Here is a 22,871-nt window from a genome sequence, read left to right as displayed (position 1 = left end):
AAAAGAGGGTCAAATCTGCTGCATGCTATTATGAATGCAATATTCCTGCTATGCTTGATACATCACACATCATTCCCTTATCATTTTTCAATAGGAACAGCCATTTTTCAAACAACTTTGTTTGAAACATGTAATCATGTTTCACTTTATTTAATGGTGACACAGTCTCAGCAACTAAGGAATCATGACCTTTTTCCCCAGTCAGAATCACACCACAAACCTGATTTGGCAACAAAAGAAACAAAAACCCATCATTTTTAGAAGGGACTGGAATTTCTGAATATTATAGAAATTGTTTAGGATGTCTTCCAAACAAATGCAAATTGACTTCTGATTTTTCAGTGTTTTGGCATGCAGATTACATGTTCAACCATGAGTGAACAATGTAAATGGGCTTTGTCTTCCTTATCTAATAACACTGCATGATTATTGGAACCCCTCGGATTCCAACTATAAACCATATATATTATAAATCACATTTCTGATGAGAGTTGGTTGTCCTTGACAACATGTACAAGATGAAGTTTCAGAGTGATATGTGATACAAATCTCACAATACATTGCATACAGCACCTCCTTTGTACGAGGAGTAATTTTTTTTTCATGACCTGTGGCTAAATTTGTGCAAAGCTTGGGAAAATGGTTGAAATCCTGCATCAGTAAGCCACAGAAGCAACACTGATTTTGGAAATTAGAGCAGCATCAATTTAATACAAGACCAACTATATATTGCAATAAACAACTTCTTTTTTAAAAATCAGAAGGCCATATATTACGAAGAAGCTGCCGTTATGAGATTCTTCAAAGTTTTGGAGGTCACGTTGGCACCATTTTCATTTAGGACCAATCAGATTGCATTAAGAAAGGTTGTACTGAAAAACTCTTCTTAATGTGACTAACCAAACATGGGAAGTGGTAATGATAAGATTTCCATTGAACAGCACAATTTTTATTTACAACCAGCTGAATATCATAAGAAGTCTTACAGTGAAAACCACGTTAGCATCATCTGTTCAGAATAGGTAGCTATAAAAAGATTTTCAAAATGGCTACGTCAACAACTCTCTCAGTTAAACCCAACTACATATCATAACAAGACATTTAGTAAAAACTAATAATTCTGAAGAACTAGTAATAAGAAGGTCTTCAAAAAGGCTAGAATGGCTTGTTGGATAAGCACCATTTTCACTACCACTTTTTACCAGCCATTATAAGTAATCTTGCATTATTTCCAAGGGGTAACATGTTCATTTAAGACTACCTAATCATTATAAGTAATCTTGCATTATTTCCAAGGGGTAACATGTTCATTTAAGACTACCTAATCATTATAAGTAATCTTGCATTATTTCCAAGGGGTAACATGTTCATTTAAGACTACCTAATCATCATAAGTAATCTTGCATTATTTCCAAGGGGTAACATGTTCATTTAAGACTACCTAATCATCATAAGAAGTCTTGCATTATTTCCAAGGGGTAACATGTTCATTTAAGACTACCTAATCATTATAAGTAATCTTGCATTATTTCCAAGGGGTAACATGTTCATTTAAGACTACCTAATCATTATAAGTAATCTTGCATTATTTCCAAGGGGTAACATGTTCATTTAAGACTACCTAATCATCATAAGAAGTCTTGCATTATTTCCAAGGGGTAACATGTTCATTTAAGACTACCTAATCATTATAAGTAATCTTGCATTATTTCCAAGGGGTAACATGTTCATTTAAGACTACCTAATCATTATAAGTAATCTTGCATTATTTCCAAGGGGTAACATGTTCATTTAAGACTACCTAATCATTATAAGTAATCTTGCATTATTTCCAAGGGGTAACATGTTCATTTAAGACTACCTAATCATCATAAGAAGTCTTTTTGTGGAAACTACATGACAATACCATCAAATTCAGGACCAATATTTTCAAGACAGCTGTTCTGGTGACATTTTGGACAACTCCATTTTCATTAAGGACCGACAGGAAGTCTAGTGTTGCTTTTAAAAATGGGGGTCAAATAGAAGAATATACTTCAAAAGACTGCTGCAGCCCCTGGCTAGCAAGAGGTTACAAGCAAGTTTGTTTAGCGTGTATAACTGATCCACAATTTTAAAATTATTTATCAAATGCAAATGTGTTCATTCTTGATGGTGTTCATTCATGTCAAAACATGGTCACAATAAAGGGTACTAGCAAGAATGACAGGTAGAAATGAATTATAAAGGAAATAAAATTAAATTTTTAAAATAATGAAAACAAGAAACAATTCTGCCATGATCAGCTGAATTTATGTGCCTGTCCATTGAAACTGGTCCCATAGATTGTGCATATGACAGTAAAAGTGCTGATTTTATGTGTTTCAGACACATCCCCAGCTGTCAGTTTTGTAACCACAACTATTTCTCGTACCAGTTCCATTTGGAAGTTATGCTTGTAATATTGCTTAATTGCTGGCACTTGATGCGTTGAGGTGCCAAGTTCAAATAATTAATGATCTGATTCCAAATAATCCAGCAAAATTTGTTTTGATATTCCATGAACATTTGCACACTGACTGAGCACATGTCAGTTCAGCCTTTGGTTTGCTACCCATATATGAAAGGGTACAAATGTCAAATCTGTCCTTATTTCATTTCCACCCAGGTACTGGGCTTTGAAGCACAAAATACATTACATAAAAGCAGGCTTTGTATCTTTCAATGTCAGGTATGAAAATAAAGTGGAGAATGTGAGACAACGATTCTAAGTCTCTAAAGATCAAACTTTTCATGGTCAAAAAAATTTACACAAATCTCACATCATTCCAATTACACACTGCATGTGACTGCAATAAAAACATCTGCATTCTGTACATGTTTCAGCCAATAGGATTATAACATGAACTTTCGGGGAGTGATTTCAAATACTTTCAAAAGGACCATATATTAATAAGCTGATTATTTTGGAAGATAATAATTACTGCCATGCTGAAAGACTTCCCTATAAGAACATAAACACCATTCTGTCCAAACACTTTCTGTCTTTTTTGATTAAAAGAATTATCCAGAATACAGAATTCACACCTGTGTCAATCAAACTGCAGGACTTTTTTGGTACATTGGTTCATTCAATAAGGGCCTGCTTGTCATTAACTGTAAGGTTCCCACAAAACATTGTCCTAGAAGCAATTACTGATATTACAAGAAGTCTTTTTCCCATCTCCTCAGAAGGAGCGTCAATAATTCAAGTTTCAAGCTGGTTGTCGTGCCAACCAAATGAATGTTTGAGGAAAATGGTTTTTATACAGATGAAAACAAAATTAAAAGTAGTCTTTCAGCAAAAAAAACCCCACATCAATAAGACCTTCCATTCAGAAGAAATAGCAATAACACGATTTTCAAGAGGACCATGATCGCTGCCATGTTTGAGGTCTGATTTGCATAAAACCATCAGATATCAACTAAAAATCATAATAAGTCTTTTGGTGAAAGTCCCTTGTCAAAATGACCATCTGTTTGGAAGGAAGAGTAATAACTAGATTTCACCGTGGCTGCCAAGATACTCACACTAAATGTCAGATCAAAACCATGTTCATTTAAGACCAGATGGACATAAAAAGTCTTTGATGAAAACCACATGTCGAAATGACCATCCTTTCAGGAGAAAGAGTGATAAGATCTCAAGATGGCTGCTGTAGTGGCTATACTGGACTTCAAATTGGCACCATTTTCATTTAGGATCGACTAGACATCACAAGATGTATTTTGGTGAAAACGCCATGTCAATATGACCAAGGCAGGTTATCACCATTTTCATTTAGGAACAATCAGACCCTGGGATAAATGTGTGTTAAGCTTCATGGCAATCCTCCAAGTAATTTAGAAGAATTACTAATTACAAACTTGTGCTGACAACAGATGGATAACAGGAAGACAACAGAATATATGCCACCGTACAAGCTCTTCCGGTCCATAGAGCTAACAAACATTTTATATTACAGTAAATAAACTAGTACTAAATAATTATAACAGTTAAAGACAAATAATCTCAGATACTAGCTTACATAATGTAAAAACTGAAATCATGAAGATAAAACAAGTAATAGATATGGCAGGACAAAAGTCACTTTTCTGAAGTCACTTTACATGGACAAGTGGATGGTAGAAAAACTGTACAACCAGGCTTTGTAAGTCATATCAACTTAATATTAGGGGAGTCGCTAAATCATATGCCATTATATTCATTATTACATATGCCATTATACTGGTTATAACACATGCCATTAAAATCATTACCACATATGCCATCATAGTCATTATCTCACATGCCATTATATTCATATTCACATATGCTAGTATATTCATTATCACATACGCTATTATATTCATTATCACAAATTAGCATTATTTGCCAGGAAATGGAGCTCTAAGATAAGGAAAAGATAATTACAAAGCTTAAATTTTGAGTAAACACATTTATAACTGACTGGCATCAGGGGACAAGGGATTCGGTTAAGAAGAGGTTTGGGGGTGAAGGAATCAAGTTCAGGCAAGACATGTTTTTGGCAACAACCCTTTCATTACTGAATTCACCCGTGTTCATTACACCGAAAACCACTGACCAACATTCATTACTTAATTCACCCCTATGTTCACTAGACAGAAGCAAAAAAACAGAACTATATCTGTTATCGCATAAAGTACCAAAAGATCTACATAACTGTTCCCTTAAAATTAATGATAGAATAAGCAATCTCTACCCATATCAACAAGTACAACATGGAAAGGCAGATACTGGTCAACTCTGTTTGCATCTGGGGATACATGATACATGACCAAATACAGTGGCCATAGCTGAGAATGGTGTCATACTCTTGATATGGATTGGACATTTATTTGGGGTAGACTCCAGATTACATCTATGATGCTAATAACAATTAATAGAAAATGTCCTCAGTTGGCAAACTAATGTTGACTCTTAACATTTTTGGGGAAAACTATGATAACCTAACTGAATTTACCTTTATTTCAGAAACAGCAAACAACTTTGTCAAGTTAAAATGGTCTTCCAATAAGTTGTCCCAATCAAGGAAGTCCACTTCTCTGAAACAAAATATAATAAATTTTATTTTTCATTGCACCAAAATCTGTCACCCCAGTACCTTGAAAATGCACTGCAAAAAATAAACACAGGGATGCTTGATCTCATGTCTTTTATAAAACACTGAAAATCTTTAAAAGTTTCATTTGATTCCAACACTCTTGAAACCTTATATGAGACTATGTATGTGTGTGTGTGTGTGTTTGGTGTAAATCGAGGACATTAATGAGATTACAAACCAATGTACCGAGGACACAACTCCAAGTACATCAAAAGGGCAAATTTTGTCTTCCACTAACTATTTTAGGCCAGAATAATGTAAAATCATGATCTGAAGGAAGGTCCCCATTTACACATTTGGTGCTTGTTCACAATTTTGGAGAATATCTTTCCTCCAAAGCTGGCGATACACACACCCGAAACCATGTCCAAGATTGCCCGGTGGAAAACTTCTAAAAAGATCTACGCTATCAAATTACATCTTTCAAAAAAGTAATATCTCCCTTTAGATCCAAGCAACAAATACCAATACCTTTGCTAAACCATCAGAAGAAAAGCTGGTGCATATAACAGTCCCCGGTATGTTTATTAACATTTCATGCATGTGAGACAATAGTGATGTGAGACTCACAATACACTCATGCTATACATGTCCAATACAGGCAAATAAATCTGACATGTCATATGAAATAAGTACATGAAAATGCTACTGAAAATACACATGTATTCCTTGAAGAGTTTTATTGAAATTGCATAATTATCCAACCCAGCTGCAACTTTCAAACATTCTATTTGTGGCGAGGTTTAACACACTAAGCTATTGAAAAGATGCACTTGATATGCAGTATTTCTTTTAGATTATGAAATGAACTGATGCTTCCTGAAAAGGTCATTAGCAGATGATATTCTGCCCAATTTACCTGGCGATGGGCAACCTGTCAGTTTCTCCTATATGTGACTACCAAAATCGACCATTTTTAACAAGGCACACTGATGCAAACTCAACTTATAAATTACAAATATAGATACTAACAAAAATCCCGATCTGCGTTCTGTTTAAGTATGCATTTTTTTACAGCATTCTGATATTCAATAAATTTATTTCAACTTCCAAACAACATATATAAACTCAACAGTAAATATGCCAGCATAACACAAATACAACTACTGATGACTTCATTTGGGAACTATCAATTGCATCATTTGCCTACTCAAGTGTTCAAACAGGAGAGAATAGATGTGCATCTAGTGAAAATCCCATTAAGGTGACATCGAATGATCATGAACCAAATTTGGAAGTTACATGCATAGAATTTCAGTAAATATACAGAAAGATAGATCCATTTATCATCATCATGATCAGTCCCAAAATGAAACATTTAATTACAGCAATGTGCCTTTCATTATTGCACTCTTAAGACCTGCGACTACATGTGCAAGCAATCATAAACTGTTGAATGCATTCAATATTCTTTTAAATGTGTGTCCTTGCTTCAGTTGGTGATTTGACGACTTTGCTTATCATGAATTGTGTTTGTATCTATAGCTCTGTTGTAAATGAAGTCTTATTAAAACAACACACAACAAATAAACACCAGGTATCAATCTAAATTGCTTTACCAAATTTAAAGAGGTTTTTAGTGATAGCCAAAATGCTCAGTGTGTTCTAATGGACCAACCTGTATTTATAACTTAAAAGAACATCTACTAAGAGCAGCATTAGACAGTAATAGTGTAGTAGCGCTTAATTTGATATAACTGCACTACAGGGAATTAGTCAAAAGCAAAACAGTTTTTCTTTTCTACATTTAATGGAATTCTGTTGCCTCTAGTTCCTCATGCTGACTCCCTGTACTATGTTTGGCCTGGCTTATAAACAATCCTAGCGGACTTCAGAGACAGCATTCACTGCAGACCTTTTCTAGAACTAAACTTTTGGTCTGATTGTGTTAGATGCAGATCCTTTATCTAACTCTAGTGTACATATCAAAATGCACATATCTAAATTATATACTCCAAATAAAGCCAATCTAAATTATATAATCCAAATAAAACCAATCTAAATTATATACTCCAAATAAAGCCAATCTAAATTATATACTCCAAATAAAGCCAATCTAAATTATATAATCCAAATAAAGCCAATCTAAATTATATACTCCAAATAAAGCCAATCTAAATTATATAATCCAAATAAAGCCAATCTAAATTATATACTCCAAATAAAGCCAATCTAAATTATATACTCCAAATAAAGCCAATCTAAATTATATACTCCAAATAAAGCCAATCTAAATTATATACTCCAAATAAAGCCAATCTAAATTATATAATCCAAATAAAGCCAATCTAAATTATATAATCCAAATAAAGCCAATCTAAATTATATACTCCAAATAAAGCCAATCTAAATTATATAATCCAAATAAAACCAATCTAAATTATATACTCCAAATAAAGCCAATCTAAATTATATAATCCAAATAAAACCAATCTAAATTATATACTCCAAATAAAGCCAATCTAAATTATATACTCCAAATAAAGCCAATCTAAATTATATACTCCAAATAAAGCCAATCTAAATTATATACTCCAAATAAAGCCAATCTAAATTATATACTCCAAATAAAGCCAATCTAAATTATATAATCCAAATAAAGCCAATCTAAATTATATACTCCAAATAAAGCCAATCTAAATTATATACTCCAAATAAAGCCAATCTAAATTACATACTCCAAATAAAGCCAATCTAAATTATATACTCCAAATAAAGCCAATCTAAATTATATAATCCAAATAAAGCCAATCTAAATTATATAATCCAAATAAAACCAATCTAAATTATATACTCCAAATAAAGCCAATCTAAATTATATAATCCAAATAAAGCCACCATCTACACCCTCTTTTCCCACTGATACTGTATGTTTGAATTTCCTAAAATATATTAAGCAGGAAATTACTTGTAAACTTTATCCTTATGAGCAAATTAATTCCAAATTTAACTACCCAACTCTATTTTAAGCACTTTATACCTACTAGAAGAGATTCAAATTTCCCTTCTACTGGTCACTAATTTTAATTTTAAAGTATTAAGGCAAACTTGCTATAATTGATTTTAATTAGCTTTACAATCCAACTGTCATACTGACTTCTTTGTTTAAATTTCTCAGCTAGCACTATAACTTGACGCCATTGCTTTTGAGTAGCTGCTGATAATACGATACTGACCCAGAATCTCAGCCTCTAAATTTAACAGGGACAGACAAACATACAATTATTAAATTTATGTAGAAAATTTAGAAAATTTATATACAAATATACCTTCTCTTCTAAAATTTATATTAATACCATATCACCTGTAATAACTATTTTTAGCCCTCTAATAATATTCATACTAATATAGTCTTTTTTTCAGTAAGTTTTACACAGAAGGCGAACTGGAGAAAAAAAACTGTTTAAAACTTCCAAACAGCAATACAAAACACCTTTATGAGGTACCCTGCATTACCAAATGTATAAACTGAGTGTTTTGGAAAGTGAACCATGAGAGTGTTGTACCATTAAAGGGTATTCCTGTTCATTAATGGCGCCAAAACAATAAAATCGGTTAAACTTTGTAAATATGTGTTAGAAAATTATCCCCATCTACTAACTCTATACATACGTGTACTCATATAGAACAGTTTGAACCCTGTATGTCACTCCTGCAATTACAGAACTTATAGCTATTTAGGGGACTTCAATTCAGCTAAAACAGATATGTTGTGTGCTTTTGTTGTTGTTGTTTTTAGTATATCATTATTTTTCTTTGTGTTGAGGTTGATATAAACACTATACAGATTAAAACAGAAATAATGTTGTATGCATGATCAATTTATTCAGCTAAAGTAACTTGAAAAATACAAAGTCACAGTGAAACACACAGAATGGTTAACACAAACATTCATTCCTATTTTTCAACATTAAATCTGCACATGACAGAGACAGACAGACAGACAGACAGAGACTGAGAAGATTCATACATATATTATGCTACAAAGATATTACTCGATTTTTTTTCAAAAGGAAAATACTGTTATGTATATTTAATTTAATTGTCTGTTTATTCCAGTACATGCTATTGTAATGCTATTGTTTACTGGATTTAACATTGTCCAGAATTGAAACATTGTAACTAGTTGATGACCTTGTTCTAAAATCAGGACAGTTTTGGTAAACAACCTTTTTTATATAAAAAAAACCACATTTTATTATGTTTCTCAGAGTAATAATCAGTAAGATGAGTCAAGGTCATACGTGGACTACGTGTCATTAACACATTAACCCCTGGCAGTTTTTGTTGTTTTCGCCTGAAATTCGAGTAGGAAACACATTTTGAAAGCTATTTCTGAATAGATCCGAAAATACCAAATCCCAGGTGATCTTACAATAACATACTGCCTAGTTTGTGTTAGAAACATCATTTGTCATTGGCTATTTGTCTCGCGCATGAGCAGAAGGGTAAAAGTTGGGGTGGTTTCTTTTGTTTTTTTTCCTAAACAGAGCCATTATTTTTGTATCGAGACCACTCTTTATTCCAAATGCCCATCTTATCCTACTTTTTGCAAAGGTTCATGTGTTTGTTTGCAGTTCATACCGGTTTGCCTTAGATCTGAAACCAAAAAGTCTCAAATCCAGACACAAAATCGGATAATGACCACAGGCCAATTTTGGGTAGAAAAAATGGGTCCAAAAATGAGGTTTTTTCCTCTATATTTTGTAGTGCATCTGTCTACCTTTCTATAATACCACCCACTTTAGTGTATCATGCATGACCATGATGCTACAGAGCTTGGCAGTAGGCTACTACCTTCTGCCATGTTAACTCATCGCAAGGGGTTAATGTGTTAAGCAAGTGTCAATTTGTAAACAAACTTCTATTTTTTCCAGAAAGATAACTTTTGACTCCCATCCAGGAATCTGTCTTGCATCTTAATTAGGTGTATAACTGATGTTCTGATAAAAGCTAGTCAGTTGTGCTTTAACAGCTGACATGTTAAGTTGCATTATGTTGTGATCAGTTTGGGCTGAATTTTATTTTTCTTCAAATTGTTGAATTCAAATGATTGTTTTCCCTGGAAAAACAAAAGTCATCTGATAATTCTTGGACAAAGACATTTACTGGAATTTATACAGAATTCAAAAACTGGAATAATATTTTCAGTGTTTCAACAAGAGACTGTTGACACATCAGTACAATGCTGGCTACTACTGATGTCATCACCTTCCATCTTGAATTTCATTGGGATTTGAATTGAGATTCACTTAGAACTTTTCACTGATAGGACTTGTGTCTTTTAATTCTTGGAATAATTTTGGATTTAATTCATAAAAGTAAGTTCATTTTTTTCATTTTTCACTCTGTATTCTAGGGAAATAAATTATTTGTTAAATTTTACAAAGCTTGTTGTCTTCACTCTTTTCTGTTACTCATTTTAAGAGCACAGACTCGTAACAATAGTCACTACCGATAAGAACAGTATCCTGCCATAAATGCTCAGATACAGGCCAAATGGTATGATCTCCAGAGAACTGGATTAGTCCAAATTGTGTTGTGTTGTACTGTTATGTTAATTGAATTGTTTGGCTTTTAGTTTTAATATTTTTTATTTCATTACATGTTATTGTAATTTAACATTGTATGCTGGACTTAACTTTGTCCAAAACTGAGTTCATTACTGCTTGACCTAATTTACTTTTTTTATTTCATTTATGTAAACAACTAATAATAGCTTCATTATTCTTTATGAGTATGAGCTTATTATCAGGATTATTATTTAGGTAAACAAGAAGGATTAAATATGTTGATCAGGGTCAGGTTTTTTTAGATTCCTAAGTGAATTTTGTAAGTTATTATGTTGTAAATAAACAAGGTTCATTAGATCATTCTAGAATGTTATTTTTCATTAGGTAATAGTTGTTTTTCGAAAATGCTAATTGTGACCTGAGATCAAGCAGAGAACTATATAATCTTGTGCCTGTGAGGATTTTACCAGTCATGCCTTAACATTTAGAACTTTAAGTTGTATTATGTTGTGACCAGTTTGTGCTGAATTTTATTTTCTTCAAATTATTGAGTTCAAGTGATTATTTTCTCTGGAAATACAAAAGTGCTCTGATAAAATTCTTGGATTAAGAATTTATAATATATTCAAACCTGGAATAATATTTGTGATTCAACAAGAGACTGTTGATAAATCGGCACTCTGCAGGCTATAACAGACAAATCATCACCTTCACTTTTGGATCTCTTTGGGACTTGAACTGAGTTTTATTCAGGACATTTTATTATTAGGACTTGTGTCTATAATTCTTGGATTATTTTGGAATTTATTTCACAATACTGTTAGTTTTTTTTCTCATTTTTCACTTTGTATTCTAGGGAAATAAATTATTTGTTTAATTTTACTATTATCAAGCATTCTTCTATAGAAGCCAGGGATAGCACTTTTCGTTCTGTCTGGTGTATATTTATAATTCTCTCTCCCTCTCTCTCTAAATATATAAATACACATTACAGCAGTGTCTTGCTGACCTGTCACATTACCCACATCATTGGCTGGTAAAGAACATTTTCTAGTCGTTTGAAGAAAAAAATCTTTCCTAATGAATTAACATCTTTACTGTTTAACTTCTTGGCATAGGAGTCAGTCTTCCAACTCACATAATCTTAGCATTCTTGAACTGGGCCCTGGATTTCCTCAGCGTCATGCATAGAAAACCACAACTATGCTTACCATTATCTCGCCAAAAGATGCAATAATTCCTATATTCTTTATGCAAATCTTTTATAATCATTCCATCCTGGTACCACATAATTTTTATAATTTGCAATGTGAGCAACAGTATTACTAGCATCTGCAAGGACTGTTACAACTGCATGCTACAATATATCAACAGTCTACCTATTGTCAACATGAAAACAATTTAGGGCATTGTATAAACAGCTTCATACAGTGATAATGCACAGTAAATAATTGGTCACTCATGCATACCCATGGCTCCTTGATTTGTTTATAGGTCAGCATTTCAAAAATACACATCAACTTATTACAGGATCTTCATCATGAGTTTATATTTGAAAATATTTTGGATTAACATATAATCTGTTTGGATTTGTATACATTAGAAAGTTCAGTACTGACAAATAAATGAAGGTACAATGTAATTTTGATCAGAATTACAAGTCATATGGATTGGCAAGCTGTAATACTAAGTGCCAAACATGTAAGCATGATAACCGTGATAAAAGGCATAAAAGGAAATATTACTGGAATTAAAAATGCAATGGAATCATGAAATGGTTGTAATGGGCGAGGAACCAAACATCTTCCTGAAAACACAAACATATAAGAGGAAAACAAAAGGAAAAATATCCATTCAATTATCTGGAACGCTTATGACTGCAAATGGAATCAAATTAATAGTCAGAAATAATAAATAAAAATTAAAAAATTAAAAACCCATCATAAACATCTTTATTTAGAACTGGTGAAACGAGGTTTTTTTACTACAACATAGAGAACATTGTCAGATCATAGAAAATTCTGTTCTTTTATGATCGCTTAAACAGCCAACAGTTTATTTGATCGTCTCTTTCTACTATCACATATAATTTTAAGCTATTCAAAGCAACCATGGAAAATTGACTTCAACATTTTCTTCAATTTTTTTCAACTCAACTGAAATAAATAAGTTTGACAATATCAGTATTTCTTTTAAATCTAATTCAGACAATACTATCCTTCCACTGAATAATTTCCCAACTTCAAAATATTCTGTTTAAAGGTAAATTTTCGTGGCATTTTATATTTGGCCATTTTAGCAATGGGATCTGAGATAATGAAAATTTAAACTCGTGTAGATCTTAGGAAATTAAAATTATATCTGATTGACAAGACTAAATCATAAAATTTAAACATGCAAAGTTTCCAAAAATCGGAAAATAGATGCTATTTTGGCAACATAATTTATCTCTTTACATGGTAGCATTTCCTAAATCTGAATCTTTTAAAAATATGGCTGAAACATATCAACTATCCATCCCTTATTTTCAGTATGACAATGTAGTTTTAATTCTTTGGCACATTTGGCATTTGTAGTAAATATGAGGGAAAATTAAACAATCCAAATGAGATAAATGCAATAACAAGATGAAACAGTAACTCGTGAGTTAATGAATTATATAATATTTTATATTATGAGGAACAGATTGGAGTCATCATGTAGAAACTTTGCTGATGGCAAACATTATGTACATCTGAAATATCATAACATATTTCATGAGCTTATACATGATCATGAACTTGTAAGTAAATGTATGGATACATCAATTAGCAATAAATATATTACCTGGACAAGGGATAATCATGATGCAGTTGTCCTTTAATTTTTTTATGACAGGTTAATGATATGCTCTGGATTTTTTAAAAATACCACAATATGCTGGGTGTACTAAACTACCTGAACTGTCCATGCAAAGCCTAGTAATGTTCATTTTGCAGGACAAAATAAGTCTTTGTTGTCTGTGATGTCACACTCTCTACAGTTTCAGGGTTATTATATTTGAACATAATGATGCTTGTTCTTAGTTCTAACTAATATTTAGATTCTTTAAGTATGCCCCACTGATGTTCCATTGTTTCTCTGTCTGAATGTTTGGTGTCAATAATGATGTTCATCCTTTGTGTTAATTAACAGTTCTGACTATTTATGTAAATATGTCCCATTAGTCTGTGTTATACCATTGTCTCTAGTTTTCAAGTTTTGGTCATGGGTGCATCCTGTTTTAATTGACGGCTAAGACGTTTGTGTAAATATGAAGGGCACATCCTGTTTTAATTGACGGCTAAGACATCTGTGTAAATATGAAGGGCACATCCTGTTTTAATTGACAGCTAAGACATTTCTGTAAATATGACCTGATTGCCCATAATGAACCAGTTTACAGTTTCAGTGCTTTTGTAAATTATTTTGGCATTTTTCGCATTACATGATTCTACACAGCATAGTAAGCAATAATCATGAAGAATGCCACTTCAATTTTAATAAATATAATATAAAATTAATGAAATCCAAAAATAAATATAATATAAAGTCAATACACTACAAGAATATGTGTGTGTGTGTTTTTGGATTTTTAATGTAGCTTTAACAATTTTTCAGTCATATCGCTATAATGTCTGCAGTGTGACAGTTTATAGTGATGTCTAGCACTGGGACATCATGCCGCAGACATGTAGCATGATGTCCCACCCAGTCACATTATCCTGACACCTGGCCAACCAGTCCTAACACTAATAGCCTCTTAATGCTGAGCGCCAAGCGAAGCAGCTGTTAGTACCATTTGTGTAAGTCTTTGGTATGACTCGGCCGGGGATTGAACCCATGACCAACTGCATCCAAGGCAGACGCTCTAACCACTAGGCCACCGGAGTGGTCCCTACAAAGAATAAATACATTAATTATTAACAAATAGGAATGAGCTTGAGATACCATGAACGGTTTCATATTTTCTAGATGATAGTGTACATTTTTAATCACACCTGAAATATCACAAAAGACACTTTAATACACAAGCTTTTAATACACTCCATGTATTTAAAAGTATGGAACCATCAGGATGTATGAATTAGTAGCCAAACACTGATGTATTAACTAGGAATGGGTTAATCATTGTTTTTGTTCTGGAAAGGGTCTAGGAATAAACAAACTGCTTATAGCATTAGCTGAGTCAGAACTGTTTATGCAGTCTCATAATGTATGTCTTCATTTCCATCTTGCAATTCAATGCGAGTTTCAGTTGTCCATGACATAACAGTGACTAAATATGTAAACATGTCCTTGTTGTATATGATCTGCCATGTGCATGATCTCCAGGATTTTGTCTAGACTAGCTGTGCCAATGCATCTTAATTGTCCATGATGTACAAATGTCCATGGTCTCAGTGATTTTGTCATTACTGTGCATCCTTAGTTTGTATAATTTGATAGTTCAGACTAGATGTGTAAATATGTCCTTGTTGATCATGATGTACCTATGTCCACAGTCTCCTTGATTTTGTCAATAGTATGCATCCTTAGTTTGTACTTATAATTCAGACTAGATGTGAAAATGCATCTTCATTGTCCACAAGGTACCAACGTCCATGATCTCCTTCATTTTGTCAATAGTGTACATCCTTAATTTGTGCTGAAAATTCAAGCTAAATGTGTAAACATGTCCTCATTGGTCATAATGTACCAATGTCCATGGTTTCTATGATTTTGTCAATAGTGTGTGTCCTTAGTTTGTATTGATTGTTCAGACTAGACTAGATGTGTAAACATGTCCTCACTGCTCGTAATGTACCAATGTACACCGTCTCCATGATTCTGTCCATGGTGTGCATTCCTTGTTTGTACAGGTCTCTTTTTTGTCAACAGTTATGTGTATCCTTTGTCTGTATTGATAGTTCGTTAAATATGTATGAAGATGTCTTCTTCTATCATGATACACCACAGTCAAAAGCCTTCATGATTTGTGAACTATATTGTTATCTTTCATTTGAAAAGTAGTGCAGAGCATCAGTGTAAAAGCATTCATTAAATTCTTAGGTCAAAGTTAGCAAAGTGAAACAAAATAAATAAATAAATCAAATTCAGTCTTAATACCAACAAAGAGAATCAGTTTCAGACTTCATAAATTATATGATGGTTTCAGATTTAGTGGAATAGGTTCATGTTATATATAAAATGTTTGTGACTTTTATGCACAATTACAATAGAACAATACATGTTTGGTTACATGAGTATATTTACAAACTCAGTACTGTGCATCCATTTAAACACATCCATGAACTGTATGGAATCACCAGCCTGCCATATTGTTGTATGAAGTAACAATTAACAGCTGATGCCTTAATTAGAGAAGGATAATCATAATGTGATCGTCCTTGATTCTGGAAATGATTAAAGTTATTTCTGAGAGAAAAATGAACCACAATTATGTCTGAATGCGCCAATCCCCTTAGTATGAACAGTTTATGTATGGCTTAATAAGCTTTCTCTTCGTTTTCTTTCTGCAAGATAATGGGAGTCACAGCCATCCATGACTTCACATTGTCTACAGTTTCTATGTTGTAGTCAATAGTTTAGTGTCCTTAGTTTGCATGGATTATACAGAATATTTTTCACTTGTATTGCTTAATTTCATATTCATTAGAACTGATCATACAGTACCCTCCTTGATACACCACCATTTGCTATTAATGTATTGCCTGAAACTGTATTTCTTTTTGCTCTAAGATATCCAGAACAAATGTTGTCGACATGCGGTTATATACTGGAGTCCTTGATATCCACCAAATACAAGAACGTGTGTGTGATTAAGATTTTTAACATTGCTATCGTTATGACGTCTACAGTGTGGCAGTTTATAGTGAGGTCTAGCACAGACATGTAACATCGTGTCCCACCTGGTCACATGATCCTGACACCATGCCAACCAGTACTAATAACATGAACCTTTTAATGTTGAAGCAGATGATAGTATCATTTATACAAGTGTATATGAAACTGTAAAAAAGCAAATATATGAAGTTCCCTGCAAAACTTTAAAAACTAATATATGTAGAGCACGAGTACATGGTCTTTCCTCCACTGATGTTGATACATTTCCTAATTTTTTTAATGTTTGCCTTTCCTTTTAATGGTGCTTTTATGGCTCCAAATTGTCTAAACTTTAAAAAAAAACAAAAATGAAACACAAGCTCAAAACCCATAAATTAGAACTATATTTCTGGGGTTACTGAATTACACACACTGGTTAAAAAGCTCTCATGAAAGCTTTTGATTTACACACAGACACATAAACTCAAACAATGACCCTCCTGTCTCATGGGCATTAACCTAGTACAAGACTGAGCAACATACCCATCTTTAGTAATGTCCAGGATTGAGAACCACATCCTAGAATCATCACGACTGATTCGGATTCCTAATGTCTCCAGAGCATGCAGAAACTGTTCCTCTCTCAGCTTTGAGACTGCTAAGTCCCCAACAGAACTCAACATCTTGTCAAAAAACCCTCTCATTGACATCAAGACCTCGGATAATTGTAACTGAAATTAGAGTAATACCTGACAATAGATCTAAACTATACATCTGCTTTCAAAAAAACCTGACTAACTGAATTTCAAGATCTTTCAAAAACATTAAATGAAAACATGGACTGAAATCGCAATGCAAATCCAATCTATTAATTATCATTTTTCACAACAATTTCAGTGTGTAGCAAAATGAATTATTTAAACTTCCCAGTATGACATCTAAAGTATGAAAATAATCAATCAATATAGGGGTTAAAAATTCATCCATTAAGAGTTAATAATCAATCAATCAATTAAGGGGTTCAGATAATAAAAGCATATGAAGAACTTAAACCAAACTGTAATGCTAATTTTTTGTCCATAACCTTGACCCTAAGGTCTAAGGGTCATGCAAGTGCCACAGCATAACTTGTCTTTTCTCTATCATGAGGTATCTCTAATATAAAGAAATTCCACCCAATAAATAAGGAAAAACTTTAACCAAAACCTTGATACACATCTTTTATGTCTATAACCTTGACCCAAAAATCAAAGGTGTGATTGACTGCATCTAATGATGATACTATCAATGTTTATTTGACTACTTTTGCAAAATTATAATAACCTCAAAAATTAAGAATCACAGTACTGTCTACAGCTCATTTATGAAAAAGAAATGAATGTCCCAAGTGGGCTGGAGATAGCACACCTGGCTGACAGACACCAAGACGTCCAATTAAAGATCTGATGAGTGAGTAGAATGCCATACAAAATTTCTTCAAATTATGTTGCTTGTTTATTAAAAACTTTGTTAGAAGCATTATTTGCTTTTACTATATTTGATCAGAGTTATTTGTATAAAATGAGAAGACCTTAACACCACAAAGTTCTTTTTTTAAATTTGATCAAACTATATATAGTGCTGTTTGAGAAAAATTCATTTAAATGTTTTTCAAGTAAAAGAAACAGCTTGTAAAATTAAGTAGAATGAAAATTCTCATTTCATTAATGCAGGTGATGGCAAAAGTTTCATTCTGAAACGATGTCTGCCAAATTTGTTTAAACTGGTCCAATGATGTTTGGAAAGAATTCATCAAAAAATATTTCTGTTTTTAGTAATGGTAGCCATTTGCTGGCCTAGAATTTTACATAAATTTCTTTGTAGCCAGCAGGACTATCAGAAACTTCCTCACAAGTTGACTGGCAACAAAAAAAAACTTTACAAAGCCATCAGACTTCTGAAAATATGAAAACTAGTTTTCAAGAGGAAATCTGACCTAGCTGACAATCACAAATTGTGATGGCAGGTCAGCATTCTTTGTCTGGTCTTCATGCCCAAATGCTCTCTGTCAAATATAGTCATATTCTTGGAGTGTTTTATCCTTTTTTTCCTTTAAAACAGTGGCTAAATTTGGAGATTGGCATCATTTATACACATTCAAAAGGACACCATCGAAGGCTGCATTCTGCTAAATTTTGTTGAAACTGATAAAGTGGTTGTTCAGAAAAAGTTGAAAATGGCAAATGTTCTTGGACAATGAACAATGCATGCACAACACACCATGCTGATCACTGGGCCATATCATAAGCTCACTTGGTCTTAAAGCCAGATAGGACCAAAATATACAACTGTGTCCAGTGGATGTGTGTGTGTGTATTTGTGTGTGTGTGTGTGTGTGCATGCATGTGTGCATGTGCACTTACAATCACTAGCCAAGAAAGTGAAAGAAGAAGAACAAAACAGAGCAACGGTGGATCGCAACTTTAATGAAAAATGGAGAAAATAATTCCCTTGACTGGAATATGACACGTCCATTGTGGCTATCAATGTGATGTGTGACTGCATGATTTCAACGACTGCAAAAGTGAATAATCCTTTATGACATGGCTTAAGAATTTAAAAATATCTGTTGTTTGCCACATGATATCTGGGGAACACATTATCACACAAGGCATTCTTACACAACAAAGAAATCAGTACGTTTGCCGAGAGAAATGAGTTATTTGGATTACAAAGTGTGGGGGTCATTGAAGTTATTGTTGGTTTGTATCTTTGCAAAAAGACAAATCATTAGCCTCTTTGATTTTTGCATCAATGTGTTCTAGGATGAAGTACAATAAAACCAATGAAAGTACACATTTTATGACAGTAAATTAACTGCCATTTGGTTAAAAATATTTATTTGGGTTTTTGTATTGGCTCATATATGTGTAATATGTTGGTTTATAATATTGCTATAAAAGATGAAGGATACTGTTAAAACTATGACTATGAACTAAAAATGAACATGAACTAATAAAATTACTCTATGAATGGACAATGCATTCATTTGTTAATTGTGCATATTTGTTTATTTGAGAAAGAGAGAGAAAGAATGTGCAGTGCAAGTTGCAATTTCTAATTTCAAACTAAAAAAATATGGATCAGATGAAAAATTTTCAGTACATTCTTGATCCCCACATTTTTCACTTGACCCCCAGTTCTGACACCAAGGTTTTTTTTTACCCTCAATGTTACATCCATGGGGGATACTCTGAAGGACAGTCTACATCACCGACATGATGCAAGTGCTGATGTTTGGTTAAGTACAGATTCACAGCTAAAACTTCGACAAAAAAGAAAGCTTAAATCACAAATGACCTACATCTTCTTGATAAAAAGTTCCATAACAAATCTGAATTGAAAAATCCCTTGTATATGTAACAAGTTAACAATAGTATCGAGTAAAAACAAAAAGTTCAGTATAAATGTATTGGAAGGACATGAAACATTGGTAACACTGTGTGAGCTACTGCTTGCTAAAATCTCCTGTAATGTGAAACTTGTCCAGTGAGACAACTCTCACCCCCACCTCTTATAAGGAAACCTGTCCAGAGACTACCCTCACTCCCCATCTTGTACAGTAAAACCTGTCTAAACTGACTACCCTTACTCCCCCTCTTAACAGACTACCCTCACTCTCCATCTTGTATGGTGAAACTGTCTGAACAGACTACCTTCACTTCCCATCTTGTATGGTGAAACCTGTCTAAATAGACTACCCTCACTCCCCATCTTGTACGGTGAAACCTGTCTAAACAGAATACCCTCACTCCCCATCTTGTACGGTGAAACCTGTCTAAACAGACTACCCTCACTCCCCATCTTGTACTGTGAAACCTGTCTAAACAGACTACCCTCACTCCCCATTTTGTATGGTGAAACCTGCCTAAACAGACTACCCTCACTCCCCATCTTGTATGATGAAACCTGTCTGAACAGACTAGCGTTATTCCCCATCTCATATGGTAAAACCTGTCCAAACAGAGTACCCTCACTCCCATATTGAAACCTGTCCAGTAAGACTACCATAAATCCCCCTTTTCTACCAGTAACAAGCTGTCTCTCAAGACAAGGGCTGTCATTAAATGTAAGTATAATATAAAACACAGCTGGTCCCTGTATGAAAAATCTTTAATTTCAAGATTATCATTCATCTGGTGACTTACCAACAGCAAAGGTCTTCCTAGAGCAGTCAGCTTGATGGCACAGAAACCAGTTTTATCGGTAGCACCTGTTAACAAAAATGGTAGCAATGTAGACATCATGATGATGATGGTGATGATGATGCTAATAGATGTCAATAATAATAATAATAATAATAATAATAATAATAATAATAATTATTATTATTATGATTATTAGAGGATCTTAAATGGTGTTTAATACTGAATTTATGAAAATGAGTTGAATAATGTCCAGCTTTTGCAAGCCACTGGACATTATTCAATGAGTTTCATAAATTTAACATTAAATCATTACCAGTTTGAGATTCTTTTTATCACTCAGTTTTGATTTCACTGGATATTATTTAGAGAGAAAGAAGAATGAATAATGACTGAGATGCTGCACCTTTCATGTGTTGTGCCTAAAAAATAGTCCCAAATGAAGTTGAAAAAGTATTAACATTTAAAAGCAGATTATACTTTCTTTTACAAATTATAAATCAAAGAACAAGTGTCCTTCCAAATAAATAGAACATTTTACAGAGACAAAATCATTTTTTAACACAGAATTCCAATGCATGTTATGTCACATTGTTTGATAGAGTATCGGTTAGAGCACATGTTTACCCTAAATAGTGCAAGGAGGATTACTGGAAGAAGAAATTTCCATATTTACTGTAATGTATTTGTGACCTGATATTTGCATTATTTGACATGGAACAGCAGACAACAGAAGATATAAATAAACTTCATTTTGAGTTGGAACTGCATCACATAGTTACTGGGTAAACATAATGTGGTTAAATGAAGTTCTGTCAGTAAGCTAATATTTAAACCATGCTTATATATAGGGTGGACTCCATGTTACAGATATACAACTCACCCCTACCCCCACACCCTTAGTTTTGCTTGTTGTTATCTTTGGGGTTTTATGCCATTTTTCATTGGATAATATATTATTATACATGATGAAATGAAACTATGTGAGTGTAAATTTGTCATTTCTGAAAAAAGTGACCTTTTTATTTCAATTTCCTTTGGTCAGTTGATTTGAACAATGGCTGCCAAAATGTTCATGGTATTAGTAAAAAGAAAAGGTTCCATAAGGCAGGGTAAAGAAAATTTTCCCATGATTGTGGCTAATCAGTAAAGAGAATACTACACAAGAATGTGGGTATGTCAGAAAGCTTGTCACTGCCATCTCACCTCTGTCTGCGTGGGTTCAAGTCTCAGATTCAGCCAATGTGGGTATGTGAGAAAGCTTGCCAGTAGCTTCTCGTGGGTCGGTGGTTCTTTCTGGATTTTTCCCAGGTTCTTCCTCCACCATTAATACTGGCCGCCATGTATAGCCTATCATGTGCTGAAAAATGGCGTTAAACCCCACAACAACAACAACAACAAGAATTTCACATCCTTATTTGAACCAATCAGAACCACACAGAGTGATATGTTAATGTGCTGTAATATCAAAAACATTAAACTGCAAACACTATATGTAATGTGTACAGACTATGTAATTATTATTATTACTATTAAAATTATTATTACTACGTGCAAGTCATCCACAATGTTTAGTATTCACAGATGATGGAGAACTTGAATTGCTAAGTGGAAATCATTTTATTTTATTAAATTAATCCTGATTTTTAAACTTTTTACCCAGAACATCATTAAGGTTCTTCCTTAACAAAAGTTCAACCTATTGACAAAATTCGGTAAATAATAATAATAATGACTTTATTTAAAGAGGGTAACACAATTAGCTAAGAACTAATCTACCTTGAGGCTCTCATACAAAGGAATTTATTTATTTTAGCTGCATCTCTGAAGCCACTGGATATATTGGGTTTGGAAGATGGAAACAGTGGGCATTTCTAATCTCAACTGGAGTACTATTCCAGAGCAAAGTTCCAGAGTACTGGAAACTTTTTTAAAACTAATTCCCTATTTGGTTTGGGAATTTTATACTGTTTGGTAGACATGGATCACAGGTGGGGGGAGTACTGCCAGATATTCTGTACTGGAATAGTGATTGTAAACATTCAGGAGTACTATTATTGGATATCATGTACATTAATTTGGCTTTTCTCAAATGGATTTGGTCTTTAATAGGGAATATTTTTAACTTACCAGCTAAATTTTCCTTTCTTTCTGGATTGATATTAGCCGAAATGCTCTTTTTTGAA

General features: G+C 33.3%; 1 protein-coding gene across 1 annotated transcript in view; it reads right to left on the bottom strand.

Moving 5' to 3' along the window:
• LOC149775803 (proline dehydrogenase 1, mitochondrial-like) overlaps nt 1–22,871 on the bottom strand; it is a 156,862-nt gene that overhangs the window by 48,969 nt on the left and 85,022 nt on the right. The window contains exons 6-8 of the mRNA XM_089943239.1: nt 20,689–20,753; nt 17,045–17,232; nt 5,004–5,085 (exon numbers count right to left, since the gene is read on the bottom strand). Coding sequence (XP_089799365.1) covers nt 5,004–5,085; nt 17,045–17,232; nt 20,689–20,753 — 335 coding nt within the window. The remainder of the gene's footprint in view (nt 1–5,003; nt 5,086–17,044; nt 17,233–20,688; nt 20,754–22,871) is intronic.

Source organism: Sinohyriopsis cumingii, chromosome 19 (assembly GCF_028554795.1).
Source record: "Sinohyriopsis cumingii isolate HCF-2022 chromosome 19, ASM2855479v2, whole genome shotgun sequence".
Taxonomy (NCBI): domain Eukaryota; kingdom Metazoa; phylum Mollusca; class Bivalvia; order Unionida; family Unionidae; genus Sinohyriopsis; species Sinohyriopsis cumingii.
The sequence above is the reverse complement of the archived record's forward strand: the minus strand, read 5'-3'. Positions and strand labels throughout refer to the sequence as shown.